The sequence below is a fragment of the Pectinophora gossypiella genome, chromosome 11, assembly GCF_024362695.1.
Source record: "Pectinophora gossypiella chromosome 11, ilPecGoss1.1, whole genome shotgun sequence".
In the NCBI taxonomy this organism is placed as follows: domain Eukaryota; kingdom Metazoa; phylum Arthropoda; class Insecta; order Lepidoptera; family Gelechiidae; genus Pectinophora; species Pectinophora gossypiella.
Genome location: NC_065414.1, coordinates 11512331 through 11529685, shown reverse-complemented (window position 1 = coordinate 11529685; position 17355 = coordinate 11512331). Strand labels below are relative to the sequence as shown.

The 17355-nt window shown below is 37.2% G+C and overlaps 2 protein-coding genes across 2 annotated transcripts; one reads left to right on the top strand and one right to left on the bottom strand.

Moving 5' to 3' along the window:
* The first annotated feature begins 340 nt into the window (after nucleotides 1–340).
* Nucleotides 341–1880, top strand: LOC126370614 (ubiquitin-conjugating enzyme E2 J2-like). The gene has a single exon (XM_050015577.1). The coding sequence runs from the start codon at nucleotides 526–528 to the stop codon at nucleotides 1204–1206; it is 681 nt and encodes a 226-aa protein (XP_049871534.1). The 5' UTR covers nucleotides 341–525; the 3' UTR covers nucleotides 1207–1880.
* A 32-nt stretch (nucleotides 1881–1912) lies between these two features.
* Nucleotides 1913–7068, bottom strand: LOC126370519 (centrosome-associated zinc finger protein CP190). The gene is made up of 2 exons (XM_050015395.1): nucleotides 6809–7068; nucleotides 1913–6587 (listed from the first exon to the last, which is right to left on the bottom strand). Exon 2 carries the CDS (start codon nucleotides 6532–6534, stop codon nucleotides 2419–2421), a length of 4116 nt encoding a protein of 1371 aa, XP_049871352.1. The 5' UTR covers nucleotides 6535–6587; nucleotides 6809–7068; the 3' UTR covers nucleotides 1913–2418.
* Nucleotides 7069–17355: the final 10287 nt, after the last annotated feature.

Here is a 17355-nt window from a genome sequence, read left to right as displayed (position 1 = left end):
CACAAACCCCCCTTCATCTCATCGTACATCCAGAGTTCAGCATTCTAGCTATTACCATTAGTTGATTAGAGCACAGATTCTATCAAGATCTTTATTTTGGCTCTGAAATTGGTCCTTGTGGCTCTGGTACAAGGACCAAGTTGATCACCACCGGTGCGGTGTCCCCTGTGCCAGGTAAGTATACGACCAAGTATTATAATACCATCAAGAAAAATCCTAAGATTGTTTTGCACAACTTTAGTTGCATATTGGTGCTATAGAAAGAGAATTCTTCATATATTTCTCTTACTGTCTTATTGATCTAATTAATCTGTTATATTATATTAAAGAAAAAACGATATTTGACGTCTGACTGACGTGACGTGCGTGAGAAATCGTTGAAAGAAAAGACTACATACGTATTTTATTTATTCTACTTATGGCGTGGACTAAATAAACAGAAATTTATAACTGTTTTGCAATTTCGACAACATTGTACATTATTTTGAAAATTTTCATGTTTTTCCTTTTTGTGAATCGTAAACAATGGCAAAAAGTAAAGTGACTGGCGCTACCAGTAGACTGAAACAAGATTACCTCAGGCTCAAAAACGATCCGGTTCCCTATGTTACTGCGGAACCAGTACCATCCAACATCCTGGAGTGGCATTACGTGGTGAAAGGCCCAGAGAAAAGTCCATACGAGGGCGGATACTACCATGGCAAGATAATTTTCCCAAGAGAGTTTCCTTTCAAGCCGCCTTCGATTTACATGATTACACCGAATGGAAGGTTTAAAACCAACACCAGATTGTGCCTTAGTATCACCGACTTCCACCCCGACACGTGGAACCCTGCGTGGTCTATCTCAACCATCCTAACTGGTCTACTCAGTTTCATGCTGGAGAAAACACCGACTTTGGGTTCCATCGAGACATCAGACTACCAGAAGCGCTGCTTGGCGGCAGAGTCTCTGGAGACAAACATCAAGAACAAGATGTTCTGTGAGTTGTTCCCCGAGTATGTGGAGGAGATAGAGCAGCTGCTGAAGCAGCGGCAGGAAGCCATGCTGCATGCGGAGGCGGCGCCGCCCGCGCCCGACGGTGAGCTCACCAACGACCACCAGTCCAACATGCATTACATCATGACAAACTTATTTGTGCTCGTAGGCTTTGTGTTTCTCGCATATATGGTGAAATATGTTCTAGTCTCCATATCCAATGACTAGACAATAAACTTTTTAATCTTGTAAATATTGTAATTTAATTTGTAAATAAAATTATTCCATTAGAGGCAAATTTTGAATCGACACGGCACATGCATGATAGCTGAGAAAATTGAGACTAGCAATTTGTAGCTTCATGCTTATGTATTGTTATTACGTACATAATTCACTTAAAATAATTGTTAGTTATAATTTATTTTATGCTTAGGTACTTTTTTTGATGTAATTTACATTTCTAAAAGGATGGTTACCAAATGTTAGTAACTTATAGGGGATACTCAAGTGTAATTTTATTTTAAACTTCATCCATTTATTTATGGAATTAAATTTATGTTTCTGATAATCTCTTTCAATTTCTTGTCTTCATTTAATTTTTATCCCTTAATCATCTCAGTCAACTGTTTTGAGTGTCCCTACAACTGTTTCTCTACTGCATTTATTGTGTTTTAAAAGATAATAACCCATGAAAAAAAAGAGTGCATGTGTGAACCAAAACATTTTTTGAGATTTGATCAAAATAAAAGGTGAAGGATGAGTCTCAATATAGTAATTTATACACACTTCACTTGTAGTTGAATTATGTTAATATACATGGTAATTACTATTATCATAATGTATTGTGATTTTCAGCTGAAAATTGTTTAAGAAAGCAGTAAAGCATTAGTATTTTTCTATGATGTGGTTGTTTCATTTTCTTAAATAAAATACCTTTTGTATACTTATACATTTATTTTTACACAATATCTATTTCATTATCCATTTTAATGTGAGAAAAAGGAAATATAATGTTACATGATAACTCTAATAAAGACACTACTGGAGTGTCATGTCAAGGGATCTAATTTATACAAAATATTATTTCACTTAATGGTTTGGACCAACTTAAGAATTTTGATAATAAAAAAATAAATATTATGAATATAATCTAAAATATCTAAATACACATCTATTCCAATCCAGCTAGATTAAGAGTGTTAAAAGCATTGAAATGTAGACAAACCTGATAAAAGTATAATTAATACATGAAAGTATTATTCTGTGTGTTCCTATAATTAGAAAATTAAGGTATCCCACCTTTTATTGCTACTTAGTATATAATACACAACACTAAAATCAGTTATCTATTCCTCTTAATATGTTAATTAAGACATAATACAATCAAAATAATTATTGTAGTGAATAAGAGATTCACTTTTGTTCATTATGCTGATCAGTTCAGTTTTTTCCATCTTCTTCATCATCATCCCAATCTCTGACCAAGCTTTGTATTTTATCAACTTTCTTGGGTTCTAATTTGTCTACATTACTTTCTGTATTTTTTATTTCAGCAACACTATCAGTTTCTTCAGGAGCTATAGATTGCAGCACTTCACCATCTTTTGCACCATTGACCATTTCATTTCCTTCCTGAGAGTCATTTTCATCCCAATCGTTTAGTAGAGATGATATATTTTCCTGTGATGCTTCAACTGAAAGTATAGGTGCAGGTGGTTCTTGAGTACTAACTAAACTATCAGATGCACTCTTTTGTGTTTCTGCATCAACATGTGTCTCTGTAACTTCACTGATTTGTTTTTCCACTTCTTGTTGAATGTTTTCTATGGACTCTTCCATCTCGTGTGGTACTTCCATCTCATGTGATTCTTCCATATCATGTGATTCTTCCATATCATGTGATTCTTCCATCTCGTGTAGTTCTTCCATCTCATGTGATTCTTCAATCTCGTGTGGTTCTTCCATGTCTTGTGATTCTTCCATCACACCTGATTCTTCCATAACGTTTGATTCTTCCATCTCACGTGACTCTACAATACTGTGTGACTCCCTCATCTCTTGGGATTCTTCAGATTCTTCTACTGCCGGAACACTTTCTTCGAGATTTTTGTCAATCTCTTCTGTAACTTGTTCTTGACCTTCAGTTTCACACTCATCTTCAGACCATTCTGATGCTAAGCTTTGAATTTGCTCTTTTATTACTTCTGGTATTGGACCTACATTATTTACCTTAGTAGGAATTTCATTATCATCTGTAACAGCAGTTATGTTTGAAACTTCTTTCGATTCAGTGGTAGTAGTAGTTTCAATTTCTGTATTCTGGAGTTTGTAATGTTCTCCAGTTTTTTCTAATGTATCTTCTGTTTCACCAGCACTTTGTTCTTCAACAGATGATTGTTCTATCAATTGTTGCTCCTCAGCTGTACCTTGATCTTGCGCATCTTGTGTAACATCAGGTAAATGTTCTTTAGGAGTGTTTTCAACAACAGGAATGTTAACAGTACTGGTATCATCTGGTGTCATTTCAGTTGATACATATACCTCCATAGGGGTTGAAGAAATATTTGATGCTTCTTCAGTCGGCTCTATATCTAAACTGCCATCATTCGGTTGGTTCAAGTCAACTTCTGTTTCATTTTCTTGAACAAGGGCTTTCTGCGATTTTTCAGGTGTCAACGTCACTTCAGGTAGGTCACTCATATTAATATTAGATCCTGTTCCCACAGGTATCATTTCCGATTGTCCAACTATAGTTACTTCTTGAGTTTCTTGAATATTGTTCTGCCACGATTCAGCTACTTGTGTATGAATAACATGCGCATCCATAACTGGGGCAGATGTGGTTAAGGTTTCGAAGTTTTGAGTAATCACTGCAGATGATTGTACAAATTGGGCCCCAATGTCTTGTGACGTAATTATTTGGTACTGTTTATTTTGTTCATCTACAGGGTGACTGTATACAACAACAATATTAGAATTATCAACTGGTAAGGCCTCGGATACATTCAAAGAGTAATTATCAGGGATAATCATCATATCATTGGACTGAGTATTATCTAAGTCCAAGGTTGTTGCATTATCGGGTGTACTTAATACAGTCAATGTTTTATTTGCATCCCCATCATCAAATATGATTGAATGGTTTGAGTTCATTAAAGCTTTGTACTCTTCTTCATTGGACACAACAATTTGTATAGGGCGATTTATATTGGTGGACTTCTTAGTCAGCATTTTATGTTCTTGTAAGTTCTCTTCATTGATTGAAGAATAATCTAAGGATGTGGAAGGAGTCAATATCTGACTTGTTTCAGCTGAATTCATTTCTGGTATATGATAGTCATTGTTAGTTTTCTTTCTAGGAATAAGTTGATTATCTCTCATGATATACTCATTGTTATCTATCACTACAATTTCTTCACTGTCATTATCCTGAATGTCAGTAACAGATTGGACTGGTTTATTTTTTTCAACAGGTTTTACTTCTGATGTTTCAAAACCAATATTTAGAATCTTTTGTTTGGTTGATTTTGGTTGGTGTGTTTTTCTTGTATTAATCACTTCAATATTACCATCGGGTCTTATTTTATATTTAGTTTCTACTTCTTCAAACTCAGATTTCACATGTTCACGAGGCTCAAATTTAATACTGGTAGCCTGGGCTGGTTCTTCTTCTTTTCGTAGTTCTAGTTCCTCATCTGAGAGATCAATGATGCCGTCAGCCTTAGCTAATTCCTTGTGATGTGATTTCAAGTGGGCATATAGATTGCTTTCGCGTAAAAATACTTTCATACAATATATGCACTGTAAGTTGGGTTTTTTATCTGCACTATATTTATGTCCAGTATTTTGTATGTGAGCCAAAAGTTGGACTGAAGTGTGGAAACTAGCAGGGCAAACATTGCATCGGAAGTTTTTATGGTCTGTATGAATTAATTTATGTCTTGCTAAGAATGTTTCAGTCAAAGCAACATAATTACAAAGTTTACATTTTGGGAAGCGGTATGTAGGTGGAGGTTCTACACCATGCTTTGTAAGAAGATGATGTAGCAGATAATTTCGTTTAGGCGATTTTAGCCCACAATATTCACACATGTTGCATATTGGCTTTTCATTATGTACGTCTACTAAATGTCGCCGGAAAGCGTAATATGACGTAAAGTGAAGTGCTCTTCCTGGAGTGCCACAAATCAAACATATCCACGGCCCTTTTACATTTTCTGCTCCTAAAGCAATCAATCTTGCAGCTTCTTTAGAATCTATGACATCTGTTTCATATGTATAGTCTGGAGTTTCATCCTTAACCTTGGTCTCTGATCCTTCAAATGAAATGTAAGAGTTTCGTTGCCTTTTATTAGTCTTGGTCTTGCTTGGAGTAGATGTTGGAGTGTTAAGGATTTTTAATTTTATATTCTTGTTGCTTTTAACTAAATGAGGATACTTTTTCAAAACTTCACTTATTATCTTTGCATGGTCTATGTTGCTAGCTTGTTTGCTATCTTTAGTCTCAATAGTCACCTTTGGCCCTTCTGGCTGGTCAATAATTTGATCAAAAAGTTGATTAGAGACCTTATGAGTTGTAGATGTTGTGGAATCTTTAATTTGGAAAATATCAGTATCTTCAAGTTCAGCTTCATCATCATCAAAAATACTATCATTATTAGATACCTTTTTACATTCAACAATGTCAAGTGTTGATGTCTCACTCCCCAATTTTCGTGCACCGGATGTCTCACCAAACAATCTAGGTCTTTGGGATGGATAGTGTTTTGTTGTCTCTGGATGTACCATTAGAGGTTGAGTTGTATATGAAATTGTTGAGAAAGAGTTGTCAAATATGTTATCTGTATCGAGTTCTTCAGGTAACTCATACCTTGTGGGTCTGGGATCTCTCAGTGTTACTTTTCTAGATGGAGGTGTGTTATTAAGATTCTGTGAATTATATATTTGGACAAACTCAGTGTTGGAGGATGCTTCAGGTTTTTGAGTCTTCTTAATTTCTTTTTGATTTGAATGAACATTACCAAATGCCACATTAAATGGTCGCTTCATCTGAGAATGACTGGATGATGTACTGTTAACAGTTTGTTTTGCCTTAGAATTAGCATCTTTTGATTTTGAGTATGATCGTTTAACATAATTGTAAGTCAAAGGTGGCTTTATTGGCTGTAACGCAGCTTGATTACGATGGGCATCAAGAAGTTTTGTTAAGACTGGCATGCTCATAATTTGAGATGTCTGATATAAACGTTCAAGTGAATCCATCTTGAATTCTAATTGGCCAGTGTACATGAAGTTCACTATAGGGACAACAACATCCGCTTGCAGGTCGTCAGGCATTACCAAGCAGTCTTCGTACATTTCACATGTCCGTTCCAGTAATTCGAAGTATTCAGTACAAGCACTAATGACAAGCCGATGGACCTTTAGTTGGGCATTATCTTGAAATTGAAGAGTCAAGTCACAATAGTCAGTGCGATTGAAGAAATGTTTCAATCTTTGAAGGAAATATATTCCCCAGTTATCAACTTTCACTAGCTTCACGTCTGGGTCGTTCATGATGATGGCTTTCTTATTTCATATTTTAGGTTACTGCTGCTTTGGCCAAAACCCTGAAACAAGTTTTGTGCATAAATAAAGTAATAACCGTTTCTCGTCATTATTGTTATAATATACAAACATTGCAAAAGAAAGCGGTAACGATCGATCTGAACTGAACTGTACAAAAATTGCTTTTTGCTGTCAGAGTTTGAGAAACATGAAGTCAATGGCCTTTTTATAGTTTTAATTATACACTTGAATTTTGCGCCAAGGTATTATTCATGGAACTTACCAATAAAGGGTACAAACAAACACTAGTATTTCAATCTTGGTTGTCTTCGACACATCACAACTTGGCTTCACAAGCACAAAATTACTGCACTAAATTCGACCGAAGTTGACATAATGTACGTAAGATGGCGGTGTTTCGTTGTGGAAAAATGAGAAACCATTTCTAGTGCAATGACGCTTGCAAGGTGGAGTCAAAGAGAACTATTTTTATTTGGCTCACCCAAATCTGATGTTACAAAAATTTTAAAACATTAGAAAACCACTACATTGTTACAAATAATGGATAATAACGAACAATCAAATAAAGTTAATAGTAAATCTAATAAAAAGACTTATTTAGTATGGTTTTGACTGCGCATAACTGCTAGTGTCGCCATCTGCGCTACTAACAGCATGAACTAGGTATTGATCGACCATGGTCTAATTTTATTGCGTAGCGTGGGAACTGGAATGGCGAAGGTGACGCGTGCATTGAGCCAGCGTGGCTGTCTGCCGCTCTATTATTATTACATAGTTATTGCACGGAAAAGCAATAGATGGCTCTGTTAAGTACATTGATTTAGAATTATCAGACTCATTGACGCAATTTAGTAACATAAGGACTATATTAAGAAAGTGTAAACTTATTACAACAATTACAAATTATTTTTATGGGTATAAGCGTAGAAAACTATTGATAACATGACGTGACAAAGTATGATAAATGTTACTACCTACCTAATTTAAAGAAAAAAAATACAAAGATATTTTCAATATTTTTAGGGTTCCGATTAGAAAGTCCAATGTCCTATGTAATGTCGACTTCTTTCAATAAATTTCAATTTGGATAAAAACACGCCCGTAATCTCTATCGGGGTGGCCAAAGGCACAAGAAATTAAAGACATGTTGCAGCCACTGTTGTTAGGTACGAAATCCTAAGGCGGATATAAATCAAACATCATAAGGGTAGACATCCACAATTTATCAGATTACAATGTCATTAGGATTTATGGAGTTCAAATACACAAACAAGCTAGGTACGTAGGTAGTCTGTGTATTTGAACATCAAATGTAATACTTAACATTACATGGGGTCAACAATTAACATTGCTATCTAGACACTTTATTTTTCCTCTAATAAAATAATATTATATAACTTTTAAGTTTCCTTATTCTATGCTTTTTCTTTGTACTAGCGCCATCTATGGTATTATTTAAATATCACTTCAATAAGTACCTTTAGAAATAATAATAGGCTTTATATTATATTTAAGCAGTTCTTCTTAAACAAGATAGATGTCGCAATTATATTGGAAAATTGTGCAAAATTAAGAATATTCGGAATAAATTAAGAATAAACCTAGCTCAGCCGCTGGTGGGGAGCGGAGAGTTGCCGTTCTATTATGTAGGTATTCCTTATTCTATGTTAAGAGCTTCCTGCATGCATGCACCACACTGACAGTGGTTGCTCCAATGCGGTTAGTACAAATTTACCTCTACATTTTTTCTATCTACTTTTTCACATAGCTCATCATCTCCTCAGCGTTATCCCGTATTCACAGGGTCCGTTTGAACCTAAAGATTTGACAAGTCCAATTTTTCACAGAAGCGACTGCCTGTCTGAACTTTCTACCCACGAAGGGAAAGCAAACAAAGTTGGGTCACATACCTCCGAAACGCATTTCTCGGGCATGTGGGTTTACTCACGATGATTTCTTTCACCACTGAGCACGTGATAATTATTTATGATCCAAACATGTATCCGAAAAGAAGTTCGAAAATTATTGGTAGGTCTGTAGGTCTACTGGGGTTCGAACTTGCGACCTCAGAGTGAGAGTTAAGCTTTCTTCCAATTAGACTACCACGGCTCAACATCTTAATTGATGACTATTAAAATCAAAACTTTTTCATTCCATAGATACTTAAATAAAAACCCATGAAATAAAAAAACATAGAAGGCGTTAAGTTACTTAACCTGCTTATCTTCCCGTGCATGTCGTAAAAACCGGCAGAGCGTTGCGTCAATCTGTCTCCTTTCTACCTTTTGGACATTATATGGACGACTGGTTGATCATCATGATCACCACTATGTGCTTCGTTGTATTTTATAAACATCAATTTCAATATGTGGTTCTGTGGTACACCGACTTGCTTCTGCAACGGGGAGCGCCAGATCGAACCCCGGTACAATACGTGCACCAATGAGTAGTAGATGGCGATTCGGCTCACCACATAAAGCACTGTGAGGTGTGGGCACTTAGTTCATTTTGCGATGGATGTACGATAACTGCAAAAGTCCAATCAGTTTCTTGCAAAGTAATAAATTAATTGGTTTCACCTCCTGGTTACATGTCGTTGCTGAGACCAAAAACACGTACAAAAACACAAATTTTATAATTACCATTGTTTACAAATAATTCGCTGGCCTCAGTGACTGAACTTTTGCTCTTTGATTGTACTTCCAACCCCATTAAGATATACCTAGTCGTGAACTTATGTTAATGTTATTCTTGACCATTATAGACGAATATAGAATCTCAACTCAATGGCTACAAAACACATATCCGTTGCAATACGTCATTTTATTTATTTAATATTTGAGAAACCTTCTTTTTTGACGTGACTTATTGTAGATTTGCCTCAAGTGGCATTAACTACTTGGCCGGACAATTGGGGAGCGCTGAGGGCTCTCACCCGGTACAACATTTAAGACAACAGGCCTGAGGGTCTCCAGTTGGGCGCGAACCTCGGCTCGACCACGCCGGCGGAGTTGTTATCGGGGTTCTGAAGGGTATCTTGTCGCGAGTTGATTGGCCGCCTCTATAGCTAGAACCATCGGGTCGTCGGGATCGTATATTACGTCCTTCGGACGACGATACTTTTCAGTAAGTACCGTCCCTAAGCAGGATGTATTCGGAAGCCGCCACTACCAGGGGATTTGGATGGTGCGGAGCAGAATCATTTGCGAAACCAACCCCTCTTAAAAAAACTACAACAAAATAAAAACATTCAAACTAAGCCAATGAGAGGTTTCCACCTACTTAAACAGGGTGTTAGTGACATCGTAACGAAAACTTTGAGGGGTGATTGAGGCCATGATTCTGAGTTGATATCAATTGGAATTTTCCGTCGCAAAATTATGGACCTGAAATTAATTTAAAAAACACAAAAAATCATGAATATTCAGACTGAAAATTGCACTTGATTTCAACTCAGAATCATGGTCTAACCATCCCCCTCAGTATTCGTTACAGTCCAGCAGCATAGATTTCTTTTTTTTGACGTGACTTACCTAGGTATTGTAGGCTCTAATATGACTAGCAAAACCGAACTTCGATTTGAAGATTCGGCCACATGGCGCACAGAATAACTGGCCAGCAGAATTAAATGTATAGTTGTAGGAGGGCTTGTGTCGAGTCTTCCGTATTTGACGTTTTACGTCAAGAGCCTATCATAACATCGACCTGGGATAGACATTTAGGAGTCGCCGTCGCCGGACACGGCTTGGATGAGGATGATGATGAGGTATTGTAGATTTGCCGCAAATGGCATTAACTACTTAGCGGGTTACTTGGGTGCTGAGGGCTCTCACCCGGTACAAAATTTAAGACAACAGACTTGAGAGTGCCCAATTGCGCGCGAACCTTGGCTCAGGGCGTCGTCTGAGAGGATAATATGTGTAAGAAATCATCGACCCTAGTGGGTCGATAGCGATAAGCACTGAAGGAAGGAAATCATCGAACACCCTGCGGGGTCGGTATCGGGGGCAGCAGCATAGTACATCCATATACAAAGTACTTTATATTCCAACATTTCCATCAATAGTAGGTAGATAAAAGGTACGAATATAATGTCTGCGGTACTGATACAAAATCCATAATATTTAGGTAGGTCTGTGCTAAGAAGGCGTAACTCTTTAGTCGCAAACCACCGAATCCCGCTGTATGAGTTTGAATTAATTTGTGGATCATGTATTTAACTGGTATTACGCACGTGATTTCCAGGATTTGTGCCCGATTAATGACAATAGGAGCTCGGTGGCGCAGCGTTTAACGCGCTCGGCCTGCGATTGTTGAAGTTATTAAGCAACTTTCGCTAAGGCCGGTCATAGGATGGGTGACCACAAAAAAAAGTTTTCATCTTGAGCTCCTCTGTGCTTCGGAAGGCACGTTAAGCCGTTGGTCCCGGCTGCATTAGCAGTCGTTAATAACCACCAATCCGCACTAGGCCCGATCTCCCTATCCATCCATAGGGAAGGCCCGAGCCCCAGCAGTGGGGACGTTAATGGGCTGGTGATGAATGATAAAAGCTCGCCCTGTATTTCATGGGACTTAATCATAATTCGCGTGGAGTGGGTTAATATACTTCTGCCTACCCCGGGAACAGGCGTAAATCGTGATGCCATGTTATATTACGTTAAGCTGATACAACATTTACAAAGTTTATATAGATAAGCGGATAATCCATAGCTCCTCCTCGACTTAAACCACGGGCTAGCGAAATATAGTTGAATATAGAAGTGTCATTAGGTTTGCCCATTCAAGTCGGTTGACCATTCAACTTCTTGACGCGGTGAGAAAAGAAGTAGTGGAATGGTCGCGATTTGCGGATTAAGCCACGCCCAGTCTAAGCCCCGCCTACTCTGACTGGGCGGCAGTCACGGAGGAAGTCGAGTCAGTATGCCTCCAACCTTCAGAGGGTGCACATCGTCATTGTAAGGTGCTGTGGTTCGAGATTGACGCACGCGTGCCGAGCGCGGCGAAAAGTCAGGTGTGTACTTTTAAACTTGTTTTTGCTCTTCGTTGTATGTGGGTTAGGTACCTACACGTTATACATTTATATTTTTTGGAAAAATTATACCTATTTTTCCGGTAGATACTTACGGTAAAATCTTTATTTAGTTTTCTCTAGCATTTTAAAATAATCCGCTGTTGCACGATCCTGTACCCGGCTGTAACAGTACACCACAGACCATGTGCGTCCATTTGCAATAAATAATTTGATTGTGCACCCATCGTTGCATTCATTCAATGCCCAAAGCGTTCCACTCGAAGTTTTAATTCACGTAAAATGTACTCGGACGAAAACAATTCAATATAACGTACCTACTTTATTAGTCTAAAAACAAAAATTACAGACGTAAGGAAAGCCTGTCTATTTGATAATGCGGCCTCAGTTTTAGAAACGAATAAAGAAAATATATGTTTTATTGAGATTTCTTCAAAATAAAAAAAATATTACTACTAATTTTTACACAATAAGTAATTAAAAACAATACAAACTCCTCCAAATACCTATTATTTTTTTCTAATATTTTATTTTTATATCTTCTAAATTGACTCGGTGAAGTTGCGTGATATTCCGCACCCCCTCTAAGTGATAAGACCCATTCCTAATAATTGACTAGCTGTCCGCCTACGATTTCCACCGCGTCATGATTCTTCAACTTTAAAAATGTCAGTTTCGTACAAACGTTGAATTTCGCAAAACGGTCTCAGTGAAGCCCCATGCATGGGACTCCTAGCACTTGTAATATCTGAGATATCGTGATTAATCAGTGGGTGGTATTTCGCTTTTATATACTTACTTATAGATTATAATAATATACTTACAAACACGGTCACAAAACGGTCATAGGATGGGTGACCACAAAAAAAAAGTTTTCATCTCGAGCTCCTCCGTGCTTCGGAAGGCACGTTAAGCCGTTGGTCCCGGCTGCATTAGCAGTCGTTAATAACCACCAATCCGCACTAGGCCCGCGTGGTGGTTTAAGGACCAATCTCCCTATCCATCCATAGGGAAGGCCTGTGCCCCAGCAGTGGAGACGTTAATGGGCTGATGATGATGATGATGACTTACAAACAGTCCCATTGCCATATAAAAAAACTGCTTGTTAAAAAACGAAATGCTAATGACTATTAACATTTCATTTTTTATACAGCAGTTTCTTAGGGGTTGGGGGAGGGGGTACGTTAGGGATAGGTAGTAAACTAGTAAGCGGGTCCTCCTCTTATTCATGCGAAATTCTTTCGATCTATGTATCGACACGCTCGTCCCGGCGTGACAAGAGCTGCGGCTTCAAGTCCCGTCCGTATCAGATTTTTTTTCGATTTACATTTTTTCTTTGACGGTTGGCATAGCAGACAAAGGTACATACTGAAGAGGGACGGATAAATTGGATCTTGTTTTTTTTTGTATATATATTATAATGAGGCACTGGAAGGATAAACTGTTTGTTTTTTTTTTCAATTTGTATATAATGTAGGGATCTCATATAAAAGACATCAACGAAAACAGTTTCCAATAACACGGATTTTAAAAAACCCGAATTGTTTAGAACTCGTGTTATAAAAGCACATTCCTTTTTATTCTATTTCCAATATAATATAATTAAATGACTCTTTTATGCTGTTTATACTCTTTGCACATAAAACACATTGTTATTTTTACCTTCCATAGAACAATGTAAACAAAAAAGCGTTTTGAAAAAAATCTCTGACAACGGAAAAAACTGCAATTTTGTCCGTCAAATAGAATATTTAAGTTTCCAATTTAAAATTCCGAAAGCCGCGGCTTTTCCAGTGGCACCATACTTTTTATGCCTTATTTCTTTTTTCTCTCGTTAGTCCGTGTTCGCCATTCTACTTAAAAATTCAAAATTAGCTCTATGTAAGGGACATTAGTACAGTACCCTTTATATTTTCTGAAAAGAAACAGATTTTACGTTTTAAAAGAAATTTGTCGTCATGTATTTATGATATTACCCACCTTAATAAGGGACCTTCTAGGCTACGTTCACCAAAACAATATAGATGGCGTTGTACAGCTTTAATGTGATAATTACCTATTTTCTCAGTACTCGGCTACACAATTATTCCAAAGTACAGTGTGATGGCAGACGCATATACAGGGTGTTAGTGACATCGTAACGAAAACTTTGAGGGGTGGTTCAGGCCATGATTCTGAGTTGATATCAAGTAGAAATTTCCATCGCAAAAGTATGGATTGGAAAATAATTAAAAAGAAAAGAAAAATTTTCATGAATTTTTTGACACGAAATTCCACTTGATATCAACTCAGAATCATGGTCTGAACCATCCCCCTCAGTATTCGTTACGGTGTCACTAACACCCATACCTACTTATATGGCTACCGTATGTACTTGTACGGGGTGTAAGTGTCATCGTAACGAATACTGAGAGGGATGATTCATCTGATTATTCTGATTTAATATAAAGTGGAATTTTCCATCGCAAAAGTATAGAATTGAAAATAATTTAAAAAAACTAAAAAGAAAAACATGAATTTTGCGACGGAAAATTCCACTTGATTTTAACTCAGAATCATGGTCTGAATCAACCCCCTCAGTATTCGTTACGATGTCACTAACACCCAGTATAAAAATAATTGTTGCTTGATATTTGGATCACATTATGTATAAAATTATGTTGCTACTGCTTACTTTATGCCACACGGATCTCCGCGATAGTATATTAAAAGGTCGTCTTATGCAATTATAACCTGCAGGGCGAAAAATCTAATATATCGACTATCATGGAAAGGAATCCTTCCTTATCACAGGAAAGCTAAAAAAGCTTAGATAGTAATATAAAAAAATGTTAGCAGTAATATAAAAAAAAACTTCAAAATGCGCGTTAGGGCCTTTCCAACCTCTTTCTTACATTCGGTGGAAGAATGTTACTACTTATAAAATGACATTGTTTCAATCAAGTCCTTTACCAAAATTCAATTCCAATAACGTATGTAACCTACCTACCTATTTAAATAAGTGTGCTGTCGCGAACTACGTAAATACTTACGTAATAACGGCCTTCGTGGTCCAGTGGTTTGAGCGTTGGACTCACGATCCGGAGGTCCCGGGTTCAAATCCCGGTGGGGACATATCACAAAAAACACTTTGTGATCCCTAGTTTGGTTAGGACATTACAGGCTGATCACCTGATTGTCCGAAAGTAAGATGATTCGTGTTTCGGAAGGCACGTTAAGCTGTTGGTCCCGGTTACTACTTACTGATGTAAGTAAGTAGTCGTTATATGGGCATTTGGCGGCTCAATAGTAACCCTGACACCAGGGTTGATGAGAGGCTGGTATTCCACCTCACAATCCATACGATAAGAAGAAGACTTACATAATTTATTCTTTAAGACGAAGTTTTTATCAAGTCAAATATGAATTAGAAAACGTGAATCCACAAATACATACAACTGACGACTCAATCCCACAAGCAAACCCTCAAGAGTATTAATAACAATGAAGATAAAAATTAGATCAGGCGTATGCAAATGAGATCCGAGCGAAATGCTAATTTCCGTGGGAGATGAGTGAAACTTTTTAATCTCATGTGACGTCACTCCCCCCCCCCCCAGTGTTGTCACAAGGATGATTGAAAGTATCTACCTACCACCTCATTTGTGTTTTTATTACTTTTTAATTTTTCCCATTTTCTCGAGTGGTTACGGCTGGCGGCGATGCCGGAACTTTTGTTTTCTTTTTCAATGTGGCCAGTGCCTGTAATTTTATGGCTAATGATTTTTAAAGAATCGTATTTTTCAAATGTACTTACTTATAAATGGTATTATTTTTATTAGGTATGTTTATAACAAAGAAAGAAACGAATTTATGTAGGTAATCTTGTAAGTGAGCTTAATGCTATGTTTAGAAATAGCTTTTGTCAAATCGAAACAAATATCGGGAGCGGCAATTTTCGTTGATTGCGTTAATCTACCATACCATAAAGAGCTGGATTGATTTGAGAAAATACATAAGTACACTAACTTACGCGTATTTCCTACCGGGGTAAGCAGAGACTATGGTATTAAAAAAATATATACTTAAAAAAATAGAATATTTACTTAAGTACATACATACATAAACTCATGCCTATTTCCCACCGGGGTAAGCAGAGACTATAGAATTCCATTTGCTTCGATCCTGACACACTTCTCTTGCTTCCTCCACATTCATCAATCGCTTCATACACGCACGCCGGTTCAGAGTAGATCGTATTAAACCTTTTCTAAGGACATCTCCAATTAATATTATTATTAAGTATTTTAATTTTCTTTTTATTCACTTAAGTATTTAACATTATTCAAGAGAGAGACACACCACCTGATAGCAGAGTGGTTATTACGATCACATTTCTTACAGGTTCTTAAAATTTATGGACGTAATGAAAATTTTGCTTTGCAGAGATGAATGTACCTTTATAATTATGTACTTATTACTTAGTACTTAAAAATATGAAATGCAATAGTATTATTCAACCAGATACGAACAGATATAGCCACATCGATACGAGTATAACCGCGTATTGATACCCTTCACCGTATCAGTTTACCTGTGTAACCGCAGTATTTGCCTTGTAACGAATGCACCCCGCTGCACCCCATGTTTTAACCCCCCTCGCATCTCGCGACCCTTGCATTGAAGTGTCAATCATGCCATAGTTATATGAGAACTTAAATGCAGACATGATTTGATAATCACGAATTGCAGTGGCTCTGGTTGTGAATGAATTTGAGGCAAAATTATTTTTACACATAGGCTCACGACTTTATCCCAACTGGGGTAGACAGTTAGGTAAATACATAGCAAGGTTAATTAAGTAAGTACTCACACCTCACCGAACGTTCTGTTCAACGTGATGAGCCGTAGGTACCGTAGGTACAGTCATGAGCAATATAATGTACCCACTTTAGGACTCTGTCGCACTAACATATTTGACATTTAGTGAGACTTACAGTTCAATTTGTCAAAAAAGTTAATGTGACATGGTACCAAAGTGTATACATATTAATGCTCGTGACCGTACATCGTGGCTGACTTTGTAAACTGAAACATTTTGTGCTTAAAAATGATTATGATTAAAGTGATTGAAGTGATTTGTGTCTTATTGACAATTGTAAAAGGTGCAAATCAGTTTCTACAAAAAATGCAGATACGTCAGTTCGCGACATCAGCGACGATATTATGGTCACAGAAGTCTCTCTTCTTCTCCAGCTGATGAATATTATAGTATTTATGTACTTGCTTTCCACGAATTTCGACGTTAATGTGATATTATAGTGACTATAATTAACATAATCTGCTGCAAAATGTCACAAACGTGGTAATTCTGTGACACCCTGATCGCCGAGTCGCAACGAATGCGATTTGTTCCGGTATTATTTTTATTTCGCTTGCAGGCGACGAAATGCCAAACTGTCTGTCGACTGATGCGGATACTTGGCTACTTGACAGTGTTCGAATAAGTATTTAAAAAATTACAAACGCTTAAAATATTTAGTTTTCTCGAAAAAGCCTTATACGATAGGAAAAAACATATTTTTCTTCATTAATTTCAAATTTCGCGCGAAAACAGTGCGTCACGTGACATTCTGCTCAGTGACGTCACATTTCAACAAACAAAGAAACTGTCACACAGTATATCAACTTGAACGTGGTCAGCCGAGGTCCGTGTAGCTCTATGAACCTGACAGATAGTTTCTGTTTATTTTGTGAAATGTGACGTCACACGAAACTCAACCATGGCCGCCCGTGTTTCG